Here is a 16,086-nt window from a genome sequence, read left to right on the forward strand (position 1 = left end):
AACCTCAGTTGCACCAACTTTGTCTGAGAAACATGCTGACCTGCTGGGAAAATGTCTTGTTATTGAAGATGTGGTTTATTGGAGTACAGCCAAGACAGTTTAAGTCTTTTACATTGGACAGTATAATCTGCTGAGTGCCAAATGACAGGCATCACTCTCACTCTGTCCCACACACACACACACCACCTGAGTCTCAGCTGACTGGGTGTGACCTGGCTGAAAGCATTAACAACCTGCCAGGTGACTTTTCTGGTTATACAGTCTTAAACAATAAACTTTATTGTGTAAAATGATATTGGTGCACTTAAACAGTAAACTTCACTCGGAATGTAATAATTCTGCATAACATTCAATTAAAAAAAATTAGAACAAACAAAGCATGTATGTAGAGTATATTAAACTTGAATTAAGAGAAATTATCAAATACATGAAATGCCGCCTAAATAACGTTAACTTCTTTTAAAATATATTAGTGTGTATCAGACAACATGCCAATACTGATAGCTCTATATGCCAATATCGGTCAATAATATCGGTCAACCAATATATTGGTCTGGCTGTAGACAGAACATTACATTCTTACAACATGACTAATGGACAGCTTACAATCACTCTTTACATAAAAAAACAAATCAAAATACAATGCTAGCCTATGTAAATGTCTGACACTATATTGTAGCATTTATTTTGTTTTTAATTTGAAAATGAAACTAACTACAATGTCACATGATTAACCTTTAGAGAAACTTACTTCAATTGTTTGGCCGGTCAATAACGAGAAGCTGAAGGATGAGAGAAGCTGCAGGAACACGCGTTTAGACCTCCTGTCTCCTGTAGTCTCCTGAACTCTCCTCACTCCTCTACACTCCTCTCTGTCCCTTTATAAGACCGCCTCCCTCATTTAAATCAAATAAGCTCTATGATCGGCTGTCATAAAATAAAATAAACGGCTACCATAGGTATAGACGGAAGTAAAGTCACATGACACAACGGCCTGTCAGCTGACTACATACGACGCAGCAGGAGGGGAAAAACCAAAACGGAAAAACCCTATTAGTTTCCTAGGATGGCGAAGTCATGACCCGCCCTACTCTGCCTCTGATTGGCTGGTACTTGTTGCCTTCATTGACATGAGGAGTGAGATTGGTTAGGATTTTAGTATGGCTCGAGTATGGCTACATTCACACCGCAGTTAAAAGTGACCTGAATCCGATTTGTCGCCACGCACTATTTTTAACATTAGACCATAAATGAGACAACCAGTAACTGTTACCCCATTTCTTTCTTATTGGTTCTGCCTCCTGTGGATTTAAATATGACATCAAACAGGAAAAGATGGAGTGAAATCTTTAAATATTAGAAAAGAGGAAAGAATGGACAGATCATAAAGTTAACAGTGGGAATTTGGTTCAAGAATATTTGAAGAAGAGGTACTATAATTATCTAAATATGCTTACAGGAGGCTCAACACACTAATATTAAGAGAATTTCAAATGGGGTTTCAGTATAATCATCAGTCTTCAGTGGAGATTCAACCAATTTAGTTATATGCTCAGATTCTGCAGGACAAAGTGTAAAATCAGGAAAAACAGTTTGAAAGGCTCTTTTAATTAAAATGTATATAATCTTATTGGATCTACAGCCACTAGGAAAATATGTTAATTTCTGTTCGATGATGGCGCATGTTGGAATAGAGAGAAATAAAGTTGCAGATTAATTTGCACTAAACAAAAATCATAATGAGATTCTAGAAATGTGTACTGAGAGATCAGAAACAAATTCCCTAATTCACAGATTAATCACATTTTGGCAGGAAATGTGGAATAACATCACTAAGAGTAGAGATTATTACAAAGTCCAAAAGTAGGCCTATGTCAGAGTCAGAAGTCACTGAGGTAAATGTAGGAAAGATGTTAGAAGTTATGATGTTACAGTCTGGTACATTAGGGGGCAGCATGTATTTTAAACATTGGTTTGTAATTCACCAGAGAAGAAGAAGAAAAGGGGGCAGAGCTTGTGCACTGGTGTACAGATAGGAGCCATGGCAGCTGTAAATCTTGGTAAGATCACATCAGAAACATTCTTACTTCACTTAAGTAATACCCATATGTGACTTTAATGCTGCTGCTTTCATGTGTTGCACAGAGTTGTTGTATGGACAGGATCTGAGAGCTGCAGCCATGTCACACACAGTAGTAGCTGCTGTGGTGATATGTAAAAGTGATTATCTAGAAGTTCATCAGTATAGTATATTATAGTATTGACTGTACTGATCAGATTTTATGTTAATGAGACATTATGTTGAAATGTTTGTTGATCTTGCTGTAGCTCAGACATACTTCCTGGTTTAAGTTTCAGCGTGAAGCTACTTGAATGGTTTCACTTTCCCCTTAAAGTGACAGGAGCCATTTATAACAGTATGAATAAGTGTATTGAAAGAGGTATCAAGTTACTTTAAGGAAAAGTAGTTATTTTACAATTACAAGTAGAAGTTCTGCATTCAAAATGGTCTTGCATTCATTGCATTCAGAGGTATTATCAGTAAAATATACTTGAAATACCAAAAGTAGTAAAAGTACTCCTAATGCAGAGTGACCCTTTTCAGAACATTGTTACTGCATATTATATTATTGTGAGTATTATTAATGTATTAACATCATTTTATGGAGATTATATCAACTATATAACTAAGTTATTATCTTTAATAAGTTGATCATACTTTTTGTTTGAAAATGTTTAATCAATTAGTGTCAAGTAGTAGGAGTAATTGCAGCTGTAAGATAAAGCAGCAACACTTAGTCAATTAATCAGCTATTTTTTATTGTCAATCAATCTTCTTTTTTTAATTAATTTTATAATTAAAAAAATACATAGTTATCTGGTTCTAGCCTCTCAAATTATAATTATCATCATCATACAAATGAAAATTCTATGGTGTCTTAAACCTTTACTGATAGTGTTGACTGTGACATTTAGGTCTTTGGAAAACAGTGATTGACATTTCTATACACCAAATGTCCAATCAATGAAATAAGAATATAATAAACAGATTAAGTTTAGCTGCAGCTCTAAAGTTAAATGTACTGGAGTAAAAAGTATGATATTTCCTTATGAAATGTAGTGATGCAGAAATATGAAGTAGCAAAGAATTGAAAGTAGAAGCACCTAAAAACTATATCTGAGTAAATCTTATTTACTACTAGAACATAAGACCTAAATCTTGCTCTTGCTCTCAGGTGTTTTTGATGCAGTGAGACCATTCCTCTGGAGTGCAGCAGCGGGTTTCGCTTTTGGAGAAGCTGCATTATTTGCAGTTAAACCCACTCTAACTGAAGATGATGTCCTGCTGTCTGCTGCCACTGTGGCCGCTGAGCGAGTTGGTTCTACTGGAGTAGGCGTGATCTCCGCATGTCTTGTATTTACCTCCCTGCTCTTATCTCTGGGAAGCGGCTTCCTCCTTGCTGCAATGACGATGAAGCTGTTCAGTAAAGTTGGAGTGAGGGTGCCGTGGTTATCAGAGTTGACAGCAGGAGCCTCTGTCGTGGTGGGCGCAGTCACTGCTGGGCTGCCAGCTGGAATCCTTCCACCGTGGATCTACATTGCAGCTCAAGGCGTTCTGGTCCTTATAGTCTACTCATACTCCAATATTAATGACATGACCAAAGCTTTGTTAATCATCTTCACCACTCTCTTCCTCAGTGTCCTATATGGAAGGTTGGGTGTCATAATTGGATTCTTTGTCACAGGATTCACCATCTCTTTCCTCTTTGCCCTTCGAAAGTTCCTGACAGAGACTGCAACACAGGCACCAAAATCTAAAACTGAATGCCGAATGCTGGAGAGGATATTCTTCTACTCTGTTGTGGTGGGGATTCTGGGATTTTCAGTAGGTCTAGGGGCAGGTGAACCAGGGGAAGGGTCCAAGAAGGAGGTGGTGTCAATGCTGCAGTCAGTCCTCTGGGTGGCGTTTCTGTCTGCAGGGCTGCTAGGTGCAGGTCTGGGAACAGTGGCCATGGTCGGGCTGGGGCCAAATGTGGCTGAAAAGGTCGCTGTGGGGGCTGCTATAATATCATCAGCAGCCTTGAGAGCCATCCTGGAGTCATACTCTTCTCTGGGGGTTCGAAGCTTCACAGGGGGAATGCTAGGAGTGGCTGCAGCTGCAGGGGTGTCACTCGGAGCTGCAAGTGTTTCAGCAAAGCAGGCATTTGGGTCTAGAGAGTCAACATTAGCAGTTTTGGGTTCAGTTGTTTTCGGTGCAGTTTTGGCCACCCGAGGTTTAGCACTGAAAGCAATTCCGCTGGCAACATCAGAACTTATAACAATCGCTCTTGTTGCAGTTGGGGCATTTGTTCTGGGTGCACCAAAGAGCCCGTTTAACACTCAGGTGAATCTACAAAGGGGCCTCCTCCAGGGGCCAGAGCTAATTAAAGGAATTGGCATGGAGACAATCACCGCAGCAGCAGCACCTATTGGCGCTGGGGCACTTGGGGCTGCAGCGTTAGCCACCGCAGCTCTGGGGAGTCTGGGGACTGTGGGTGTTGTGGTGGCTATAGTTTTGGCTTTGGGAAATACTCTGAGCAGCATGACAAGAAAATCACCATCTGCAACACACGCACACACAGAGTGATGGACATCTGAGTGTAGATCTTGTTCTCCTGCTGATTACTAATGTGCCTGAAGACACAGTTGTTGTATGCCTGCGTGCAGACAGCCTTGAATGTAACTGTGTTATTTTGATGTGAGCTGATATGAACACATTTCCTTAACAATCAAACATTTTAATTATGTCAAACTTGTATTATTGGGTATATCAGTGTTGATTTAAAGAAATGACAAATGTTAACAGATCCTGTGTTGGTATATTTTCGTTTGAGTGAGAGGGAAAAAATAATAATAAATGGCCATTTTTTTTCTGACATTTTGCAATGAGTCTTTAATTATCCATCTTCCTCACCCTCTCACCATCTTCGCCACATTTCCCAAGACATGACTGCAAGCTGGCAGTTACTTTGGTTTCATCTTAGCAACAGTAACAGAGGATTTGCTGTTTAGAAAAAGGAGGGGGGAGTGGGAGGAGAAAGAAAACAGGGAAAGGAACAGAGAATAATATCAGAGGAGCGTTTTAGAATAGATTATGATGTGCAGGTGTGATCATGATTAAAATGAATGGGGATTTAATCATCGTCAACAATAAGTTCCTATAACTCTTTCTGAAAGGATAATATGCTCCATATAAACGGATATCCATCTGTGGCTCAAGATTGTGATGGTCCACCATGGCAGCAGACTGGACTTCAGCTGCAAGAAGTTTTTTCATCAGGACAGAAGGGTTGTACCAAGACTGTGAGATGTTCTGCCAATGTTCTTTTTTTAAGGAGTTAAATTGCACTATATTCATATGAAGAAGCACGGTAATCAGTAGAGAGAGTTCCCCATGGATACATTGTGAAACTAGTTGTGGCAACAGCATCTTTGTGTTACTTGGCACCCTGGAACTTTTTTTTATTTTTTATTTTTTATTTTGGCACCACGGTAAAAGTTTGACAATGTAATTTTCTCCAGTGGTAGTATAGAGATGGGACAAGAGTTTTCCATTGGTTTTGGCATTCAGGGAACATCAGGAATAGTGTTGTACAACAGTATTAAATAAACCAAGAAGATTACCTTTGCTAAAACAAAAAATGTCTCTGAACCGGATCCATACAACAGACACTGATCAATCTGCAGAATACTCTGTGGAATATTCAGTGGAGGTTCCCGGTGATCACGGTGGAGGTCGGACGCGTGAAGTGACGGTGCTCCGATCCAGCTGCTGCAGCTGCTTGCCCCGTGCTGTGCGCCTCACCTTTACGCCTGAATCACTGGAGAGGCTTTATCAGAGCTACTTCCGTCGGCAAAGGCAAGAGAACTTACCGGTGTTGATGATGTTTGCTGCTCTTTTCAACAGCTTCATCATCATCATGTGTGCAGTGATGTACACTGAGGACAAGCTGGCGATGGTGGTGGTGGCAGTTGTGGGGCTGGCTGCGGACATTGTGCTCTTCACGCTGTGCTGGCTGCGGAAGCTCCCCGTGTCACCTGTCTCACGCGGAGCAGTGCCATATATAGTGTGGCTGATGATCACCATTCACGTTTTATGTTACATGGGGCTCAATTACCAGCGTTTCCCCCAAGCCAGTGACTCTGTAGGCTGGCAGGCCTTTTTCAGTTTCTCCACCTTTTTGACGCTCCCGCTGAACTTGGTCCCTCTGCTCCTGCTCAGTGCCCTCTCTGGTGGGATTCACACCTTGGTTTTGGGGGTGACTGTGGCTCAGAGGTTTGAAGATAATTTGCAGGGGCCCATGCTGGTGAGACAGGTAAATATGGCCCTTGTTAAAGTGGCAACAAAGCACATGCAATTTAAAGGATGAGAGAAGCCAAAGAAAGATGGTCACACAAGCTTGGACAACAATGGAAGAAGAAAGGGGAAGAATACACGTCCATTGTTTATTATAGGGAACAATATGAGAAGTGGTGTGATATCCAGGTGAAGTTGTATTGGCCTTGTGTCAGATTTTTGTGACCAAAGACCAGCGCAACACTTACTGTTCTGAAAATACAGCTCTGTGAATGCACAGAAGGCAACTTATTCCCCTTTGGCACACTTTTGTTTTGTCAAACTTGACCAGCAGAAATGTGGTCAAATTTAATAAAAGTGCATTTTGTCATAAATAATCCAAATTATTGTAGTAAAGATTTTGTAATTAAACTAAAGTTATTCCATTTCCTTGTCTTAATTGTGTGGTATCAAATACATTCAGACACCTTGTATCATGGTGTATAATGCATTTTGTTTAAAAAATGAGAGTTAATGATCAATGATAAATTTGATTCAACCGAAATACATAAATTAAATCTAGATGTAATTGAGAGCTTACTTTTTATTTTTTAATTTTTTTTTAAACAATCAGAACTGAGCCCACCCTTGGTTTTCTCTGTGAAAAGCATTCCAGTGTAAAACATGGCCCTCCTTAAACCTAAACCTGGAGTTTACTAAATCTGTGCATGAACATGTTTGAGGCAAGAAATACACCTTACAGTCTCCATCTAATCAATACATTTACTGAACTGATAGATAGTTGTAACAAAGTGATAGTGGAGGCAAACTGACCATCACACATTTGCACATCCTTTCTTCCTCTCTTCAGCTTTTAGCCAATGTGATGCTGTATCTGTGCTCAGCCACAGTGGGCGTGATGTCATACTACATGGCAGACAGGAAGTACAGGACGGCCTTTTTGGAGGCTCGTCAGTCACTAGAGGTCAAACTCACATTGGAGGATCAGAGCACCCAGCAGGTACGTAGGGCATACACAAGAACGAGTCCACACATTCTTTGCTTAATGATATATTATATTTTCTTATTTTTAGGTAAACACACATACACATGGGCCCACACTCATAAATACACTTGTGCGGTAAGAACACCCTGTGCTGTTTAATTAAAGAGTGTTTTGCTCACCTCAGGTCTAATAAGGTTGATTAGAGAGACTGTTGTTTTCACTCCCGGAGCCATCGTCAGGGACCTGAAAGTGAACAAAGAGAGTGGACCTGTGAGAGGTGTTTACAGGCAAATGGAAAGGATGGTGAATGGTGGTGGATATGTAGAAGATAGGGATGGAAAGATAGACAGAGAAAGAGAGTAGAGATTGAAATCCCAAAACCGTGCTGCATCAGTAGAAGAGAGATAGAACTAGGCAACCAAAACACATCTGAACGGTTGACAGGATCTCTTGAGGCCCGTTAGGATTAATTTACTGACTCAGTCATGCACATATAGGAACCATTTCTTTTTTTTCTTTTGTCATTAGTGAATATGGTAACACTCGCCGTTTCCGCTGACTCTGTCTCCATGTAGGAAGAATTATTATTGTCTATCCTGCCCAAACACATAGCTGATGAGATGCTGCAGGGCATGAAGAACCAGGCCAATCAGAAAGAGGTCCAGCAGCAACAGTTCAACACCATGTACATGTACCGCCACGAAAACGTCAGGTCAGGATCACAAAATCAACCTTTTTCTGAGTCTCTAAACAATCTTTACTACAGAAATGTTTTTACAACTCTACACTTGTGTTGCAGTATCCTGTTTGCTGACATTGTGGGCTTCACCCAGCTGTCTTCAGCCTGCAGTGCACAGGAGCTCGTAAAGCTGCTGAATGAACTGTTTGCTCGCTTTGATAAACTGGCAGATGTGAGTATCTATTTTAGTCTGTCTCTCCAGTATTTTACTCTTTCCTTCTGAGCTCATTTCTCTTCCTGTCCTTAAATGACTCACACCATGAATCAGATTTAATAAGGACAATGGACTACATAGTGTATTGCTGGTATGAGCATGGTTTTACATCTATAATAAATACTGCAAAATTAACTCAGCTTCTGCTAATGTTTTGCTTTCCAACATCTCTTTTGCTCTTGCCTCATCTTACAGGAACATCACCAGTTGCGGATTAAGATCCTCGGAGACTGTTACTACTGTATCTGTGGTCTTCCTGACTTCAGGGAGGACCATGCTGCCTGCTCCATAATGATGGGCCTTGCAATGGTTGATGCCATCTCGTAAGTAGTGACTTCACGTTTACAGAAATAATTGATCCACTCAAAGAACAGCACAGACATAGCCAGGTGGGTGAGGGCAGGTGACACTGTTAATAGAGGTGATGCAGTCATTTTAATTTAAGACAACACTGACTCACAAAAAACAGGTAGATTAGAAAAGAATGAAGGAAAGGAAGAAGGTATGGCATTAGAGGAAGAAGGAGGAGGATATGTCTGTGTTAACTGCCACAATCAAGTAAACGCAGTATGAGGAGGAAAACGTATAGTGGTAAAAGATGGTTTTATGGTGTGAGACATTTACACTACATAGTGACTCTACAGGAATGCTCTACTTATCTTCTCGCTCCAGGTATGTGCGAGAGAAGACTAAAACTGAGGTGGACATGCGTGTGGGCGTCCACACTGGCATCGTACTGGGAGGGGTACTTGGGCAGAAGCGTTGGCAATTTGATGTCTGGTCCACAGATGTCACAGTAGCCAATAAGATGGAATCTGGAGGGATTCCTGGGTGAGAGAACAATACTTTTTCTTACTGCTCGTGGTGATCAACCAAAGCTTTTGTTTATTTCATTTTGAAGAGTATGTATGTGTCTGTATGTGTCTCCACAGGAGAGTGCACATCTCTCAGACCACCAAGGAAAGTCTGCACGGAGAATTTGAACTGGAGCCGGGGAATGGAGGAGAGAGATGCGAGTACCTGCTGGAGAAAGGCATTGACACTTACCTGGTTCTTGTGCCCAAAGAGACGTCAAATAAGCTTAATGGAAATGTGAGTGGATTGGGCCTTTGTAGAACTTTTAAGGAAACTATAATTTAATTGATATAAAACATTGTCCTGTTTCTTTCTGGTCATAAGTTAAATAACTCTAACCTAAAGCTTGTTTGAGACAAAACTACAAGTTAAAATCCATACTTTTCAAGCACTACATTAAGTAAAACTATTTATCAAATGAAACTTCTCCATTTTTATAGAGAAGAATACATTTTTGATTTACAGTTTTATTTATGTCACATTAACTGATGCTTTTTCTTCTTCTTCTACTCCTCCCTCAGAAACCGGGCACATTTTTCAACAGGAATTCAAACCAGCTAATAAAAACAACAGCAACCAATGGGAGCCCAGCCACATCCCAAAGCACGCCTACTGAGACTAAACCAGAGGTGAATTACAATAAATGACTTAATTTGTTGCCTCAACTAAACTTATGCTACACAGACCCATGCCTTCATATTGTGCATGAATAAAGAATGTATTGATATCCAGCTATTCATAGAAACACACACATATGGCTCAGTATCATTACATGCACATGACATTCTTTGAATCTTACTTCTATTGTCATGCTGATTACCTCAGAGGAATAAGATGGTTGAAGAGCAAGTGATCAACAAACAACTGCGGCAGGAGCTGCTGGACCGAGAATCCCAGCAAATGTAAGAAAATTAGACTAATTAAAAGAAGATGAGAAAAGCAAAGGTAGAGTAATACAAAGTTAGAGGGATACAATGAAGGTTTACATGTAGTCGCTCCATCTCCCATCTTAAAGGCATTTTTGCCCCTCTGACTGCTCTCAAATCCTTATTAATACCATTTCCCGACTGCCATATCTCTCTGCATCCCTGACAGAATGAAGGATCATAAGATTAATCCTGTATCATTGCGTTTTGTGGATGGGAAGTTGGAAGAGCACTACTCCTCGGAGAAGGAGAAGCGCAGCGGAGCGGCCTTCTGCTGCTGCATCATAGTGCTCTTCTTTATCACAGCAATGGAGGTATTCATTGACCCACTGTAAGTTCATTTATATTACTGTGTCCTATTGCATACTACAATATATGATACAAATGAACCAATTCCATGCAGACTGTGAAATGTATTGGCTGTACTTTAATATGGCAACAGAGGTACATGTTTGCTGCCATTTATTAACCATTACCTAATTATTCGCATTATTTGTGAATTTGTTGTTGTTAAAAATGGACTCATAATGTGTGTTTTTGTTCTAGGTTGGTTGTTAACTATGTGACTCTCGCAGTAGGAGAAGTCTTGTTGCTAATCCTCACAGTGTGCTCTCTGGCTGCCATCTTTCCCAAGGTGAGAAAGCTAAAAAGTCCTTATCGTTGTGATTATGGGACACAAAATTTATTGCAAAATGTTTTTTATCAGCGTTTGATAGACCATTTCAGCTCAAGATCCTAAACAACAAAGGAGTTCAAATTTGCAACATCAGGTGTACATGCACGGAAAAAATGAACTGAATGACACAAAACATAAAACAGACATTATAGAATGTAATTTTTGTGAGAATGTACAATGACTTTTTTTTCTATCTCTATATTTGATATTGACACTGATAATGTTTGTTTGTTAAAGATGTTCTCCAAGAGGTTGGTGTCTTTCTCGATGTGGATTGACCGCACACGCTGGGCGAGAAACACATGGGCAATGGCAGCCATATTTGTTCTTACCATGGCTGTGATTGCTGACATGGTACGACTGCAGAACACTCTGGCAGACTGTGATACACTATGTGTGTGTATGTGTTTGTGTGGGTGACATGGTATTAAAGGAATAGCTTCCTTAGCTGAAATAGTAGCCTAAAGTATAAACTCCGCTCGTTGACTAACCTTAATCATCTCACGATTTATATCATCAAATCACCTAACCTTAGTGTGTGTGCATCTTTCCATTTGTGAGTTCCCAATTTGTCTCCATCATATTACTGCCTTTAATGTGTCCAACTACTTGTTCCCTGTGGGGTCCATTAGTAGTCTGTCTTGCTGCCTGCTGGCTCATTTGTCACGGCCCCACAGGAGCAGCCTGTTACACACACTGCTGCCTTTAAGCTCTGACAGGAATAGAGGACACCTAAGTGAACATTAATTTCTCTGCTTTAGCCGTCATGCAGTGGTGACAGTTTCAATTAGAAAAAAATGCTTGATTTACTACATTTAAGTTCTTTATATATAGTAGCTAGGTTGGATGTTCAAACATTATAAGTAAGAAATGTATTTGATAAATAACATCAAGAATAACAGTTAGAATAACCAATTGGTTTGGGGCTTGAAACTCCATGATAATTATGTTGGTATCATGTTTGTGGCTCTGTATTTTCAGTGAATGTATCCTGTTTTCCCCAACTGATACAAATGTCGAAAACTGTATCCAGGCTATCCAAGGAGAGGTTGAATTGAGGGCAACCGGACCTAATTGAAGATACTTGAAGGCTTTGAATCTTATCCAAGAGGCATCTTAAGTGCTAACTGACTGGTAGGTATTTAATCTCTGTGTGGTTATATTAAATATCATATTATAATGACCCCACAGAGATTAAATGCCTGGGACTCCCTGCCAGCCATTTACAACTGAAGAATAAGTTGAAACATCTTCAAGTGTCCTTAACTAAGTACAGTTGCCCTCTATTCAACGCTACTTGGATAACTATAACCTGGATGACTGAGAATCCTCACAGATAACTGTATCATAGTGTGTAATATGAATCTAAATAACAAATGATCACTAAAAATCATTCACTCACTTTATTTGTGATGTCACAGCTCAGCTGTGTCCCACCGTCCCTCCGGGTCTTCAACAGCACCTCTGGACCTGTGCTGGAGTCATTAGGTGACCTAGGCTGTGCAGAGAATCCCAAACACTACAGCTTCATGGCAGTGATGTCACTAATTGCTACTGCCATGCTGGTGCAGGTCAGCCACCTGATTAAATTGGGCCTCATGGTGCTAGTTGTCACAGCAACTGGTGCTGTTAATATTTACAGCTGGCGGGACATCTATGATCTATATGACTTCATACAGTTTGCCTCCTACAGGTGAGAAAAGTGTCATTTTATATTTTATTGAAAATAGATTTGATATATTAATAAATTAATACAATACAAAAGTAATGATTTTCTGGCCTCTGTCATTATTTGACATGATAGTCAGTGAAGTTCTGTATGCTGTCTTTTACTTTGTGTCTCCAGAACATCCATGGTGCCATCCAAGTACCTCATGACCATGATGATCATTGTCATGATGATTAGCTTCTACTTCTTTGCCCGCCATGTGAGTCACTTTCTCCTGTGCTCCCACACACTATCACACTTTGTTAACCCACAGCTTATCTGCTACAGCCTTGAAAGTCAGCACCTTCTGTACCGAGGAGATATCAGTGTCAGGGCAAGTTTCTCATTTCATTATTTCATATGTTTCTCTCCAAATATCTTGATGTGTCACACTGTGGTGTGTTTGTGTAGTTGGAGCATCAGTCCAGGAAGCTGTTCCTATGGAAGTTTGCTGTGCATGACCAGAAGGAGAAGGTGTTTGAGATGAGACGCTGGAACGAAGCGCTGGTCACTAACATGCTGCCAGACCATGTGGCCAAACACTTCCTGGGCACTAAAAAGAGAGACGAGGTATGAGTAACAGTTGACATTCTCTTCAGGAGCAAAGAAAAATAATTGTGTAACTTTGATAATTGTATCATTAAAATAATCAGTTTACGTTGTGTGTCACCTGCAACTTCAGTGCCATCTTGTGGCCCATTTCATATTAACATAATGCTGTTCTTACCTGATGCATTATAGGAATCATTGATGATAAGACTTTTAACTTTTGGGTAAAAGTAAAAGCAGAGTAAACTGACATCTTGTTATTTGCCATTTCAGGAGCTGTACAGTCAGTCTTATGATGAAATAGGTGTCATGTTCGCTTCCATCCCCAATTTCTCTGATTTCTACACTGAAGAAGGCATCAACAATGGAGGCCTTGAGTGCCTCCGGATTCTCAACGAGATCATCTCCGACTTTGACAGCGTGAGTCCTGTCAGTGTTTGTACAGAGATTTAACAACACAACTCCTCTGTGAGATCATGGTTTGAATGACCCACAGAGAATTAAACACCTGGGACTCCTTGCAACTAACCCATGTCCACTTTCTCTGCTAGTTACTAGACAGGGACGAGTTCCGCTGCATCACTAAGATCAAGACAATAGGAAGCACCTACATGGCCGCATCAGGACTCACCCCAGAGAGCAACACTAATGGATACAGTAACCGCAAGGTTTGATACTCTAAGTACATCTTTGTTACAAATACAACAATATGCTGCACTGTTTGATCATAGTGATGCAGCTGATGGTGACAACGATTATTACAAAAGTTGTATTTTGTTTTTACACAGCCAGAGGACCAGTTACTGATTGAACGCTGGCAGCACCTTTCTGACCTGGCAGACTTTGCCTTGGCTATGAAAGTCACCCTCACCAACCTCAATAAACAGTCCTTCAATAACTTCATGCTCCGAATCGGTCAGTGTGTGTATGTGTATGTGTATGTATTTATGTGTGTGTTCTTGTCTGTGTGCATATTTGCAAGCGTGTGTGTTCATGTTTTCATGTGGATGCCTTCAGGTCTCAATAAAGGAGGAGTTCTGGCTGGAGTGATTGGCGCTCGTAAACCTCACTATGACATCTGGGGCAACACAGTTAATGTGGCCAGCAGGATGGAGTCCACTGGAGTAATGGGAAACATCCAGGTTGCACAAATGCACACAACACACACACACACATCCCTCTTTAAGATCTTGTTTTTACCGATTTTTTTTCTAATGTTATGCTTATCTTCAGCTTCTGATTTCTGTGTCCATCACACTAAAATGTTTCGTCTCTCTCTGCCCTCAGGTGGTGGAAGACTGCTATGACATCCTGAAGGAGTACGGCTTCCGCTTCATCCGAAGAGGGCCCATATTTGTCAAAGGAAAAGGGGAGCTGCTCACCTTCTTTATGAAAGGAAAAGACAAACCCAGCACCAATGGCGCTCCACAAACCACTGCCCTTCCGCATCAAGTAGTTCATTGATTCTCTTCACCTGATGAGATGTCATTGACAAAAGGATAGACCTGGACAGAGTGTTTGTTTTGCTACATTTCCCTCATAGGCACAGTTTATTCTACATATCCCTTTTTCATAAACTCTATAGCAATGTAACATACATAAGGACATAGACCAACACAAATATCATGACTATTACAACAGTAAGGAATTTAAGAACACAAATTTATTTAGTTATTTGTATAGTTGTTAATAATTCAGCATTCACAGATGTCCTGCACTGAAGACTTGTTTGCACTTGATTCATAGAGCGCCCTTTAAAACAAACATTTAAAACTACCGTTGTTGATTTACCTTGAGCTCAGGTTTTGTAAAATAATGTAGCTTGATCACACTGTATTTATACTGTTAATTAAACTTGTTTGCACTACATTTTTGAGATTTTTATTGAATTTTGCCATGTGGCATTGGTATTTAGATGGGCTATGTCTGTTGGGTGGTCTCTTCATCCAACACATTGATTGCAGAGCTTGAATTAGATTTTAAAAGGTGCCAGGGCTCTACACGGGCCATATCTGCACAACATGCATGTGCAGCTTTTATGGAGAAGTAGTCTGTAATGATTAGATAAATTGCAAATTAGATGGCTTAAAGGCACAAACACACACACACACACACACACACACACACACACACACACACACACACACACACACACACACACACACACACACACACACACAAAGCTGTTATCAATTATTCTCGCCAGACTTCTGCTCAGTGTGAATGTGGGTTGGGCTATGTTGGAAATTAAGTCAACAAACCTATAGGAATGGTAAAGAGGAAAACTTTTGCACCTTACTTGTAATAGAAACTGTGTCTGTTAACAACCACACTGTCCTGAGATTTGCTCTGATCAGACAAAATAAGTGAAGTAAGTATAACAGTAACTGAATATTAAGTAAAATATGTGTTGTGGATTTAATTTGTGGATCATTTCAAGACAGAAATAAAATCTTGATTAAAGAGATAATCCCAATTTATATTTCAAATGATGACACCAACCTCTCTTGTAAAACTGATTGTTGTATTTTGTATTGTTGGAAAAATAAAAATGAATTATCTATGCTAATTGTTAGCATGTAGTTCTGCTATTGTTACAGTGTTTCCATGCTAAAGGTATGGACTGATACAAGCCAATAGCGAGTTAACTGTACCACATGTATTCAATTTAACTGGTAACTGGTTGAATTACAAATACAGCAGAAATTTCTGTAGCCACTTGAAAAAAAGTCTTTATTTATCCAGCCCCTGATTAATTTACACATATGGCAGCGAAAAGACTTTGTCAGCTAGTTTTCTCATAACATTTGATTAGTTAAAGTTACAGACTCTCAAACTCTTGCAAACTCTCACAAACACAACCATACAAGAGTGTGGTAATACAAATAATGAAATAAACAAAATTATACATTTGTCATACAGTAGAATGAGCCAGTGAAAGCATAACTTATGTATATAGTTGCTATATATACACTAACTGGCCTCTTCATTAGGTACACCTGTGCAATCTAATGCAGTCCATACAGCAGCTCTGCTATAAATTCTACATTTATGAAGCTTATACATTTACAGTTTTTGTTGACATTGTCAGGAAGGT

The 16,086-nt window shown here is 40.0% G+C and overlaps 2 protein-coding genes across 2 annotated transcripts; both read left to right on the forward strand.

The window, feature by feature from the left end:
* Positions 1 to 2,016: 2,016 nt before the first annotated feature.
* On the forward strand, positions 2,017 to 4,904 carry LOC128377092 (uncharacterized). The gene is made up of 2 exons (XM_053336982.1): positions 2,017 to 2,060; positions 3,237 to 4,904. The coding sequence occupies exons 1-2, from the start codon at positions 2,042 to 2,044 to the stop codon at positions 4,625 to 4,627; spliced, it is 1,410 nt and encodes a 469-aa protein (XP_053192957.1). The 5' UTR covers positions 2,017 to 2,041; the 3' UTR covers positions 4,628 to 4,904.
* Positions 4,905 to 5,681: 777 nt separating this feature from the next.
* Positions 5,682 to 14,453, forward strand: LOC128376826 (adenylate cyclase type 3-like). Its single transcript, XM_053336680.1, has 20 exons — positions 5,682 to 6,356; positions 7,188 to 7,337; positions 7,898 to 8,034; positions 8,122 to 8,233; positions 8,471 to 8,598; positions 8,948 to 9,106; positions 9,208 to 9,367; positions 9,652 to 9,759; positions 9,956 to 10,032; positions 10,226 to 10,387; positions 10,603 to 10,690; positions 10,970 to 11,086; positions 12,154 to 12,425; positions 12,579 to 12,660; positions 12,852 to 13,010; positions 13,263 to 13,409; positions 13,541 to 13,657; positions 13,778 to 13,904; positions 14,007 to 14,131; positions 14,277 to 14,453. Exons 1-20 carry the CDS (start codon positions 5,682 to 5,684, stop codon positions 14,451 to 14,453), a joined length of 3,279 nt encoding a protein of 1,092 aa, XP_053192655.1.
* Positions 14,454 to 16,086: the final 1,633 nt, after the last annotated feature.

Source organism: Scomber japonicus, chromosome 17 (assembly GCF_027409825.1).
Source record: "Scomber japonicus isolate fScoJap1 chromosome 17, fScoJap1.pri, whole genome shotgun sequence".
NCBI classification, from domain to species: Eukaryota; Metazoa; Chordata; class Actinopteri; order Scombriformes; family Scombridae; genus Scomber; species Scomber japonicus.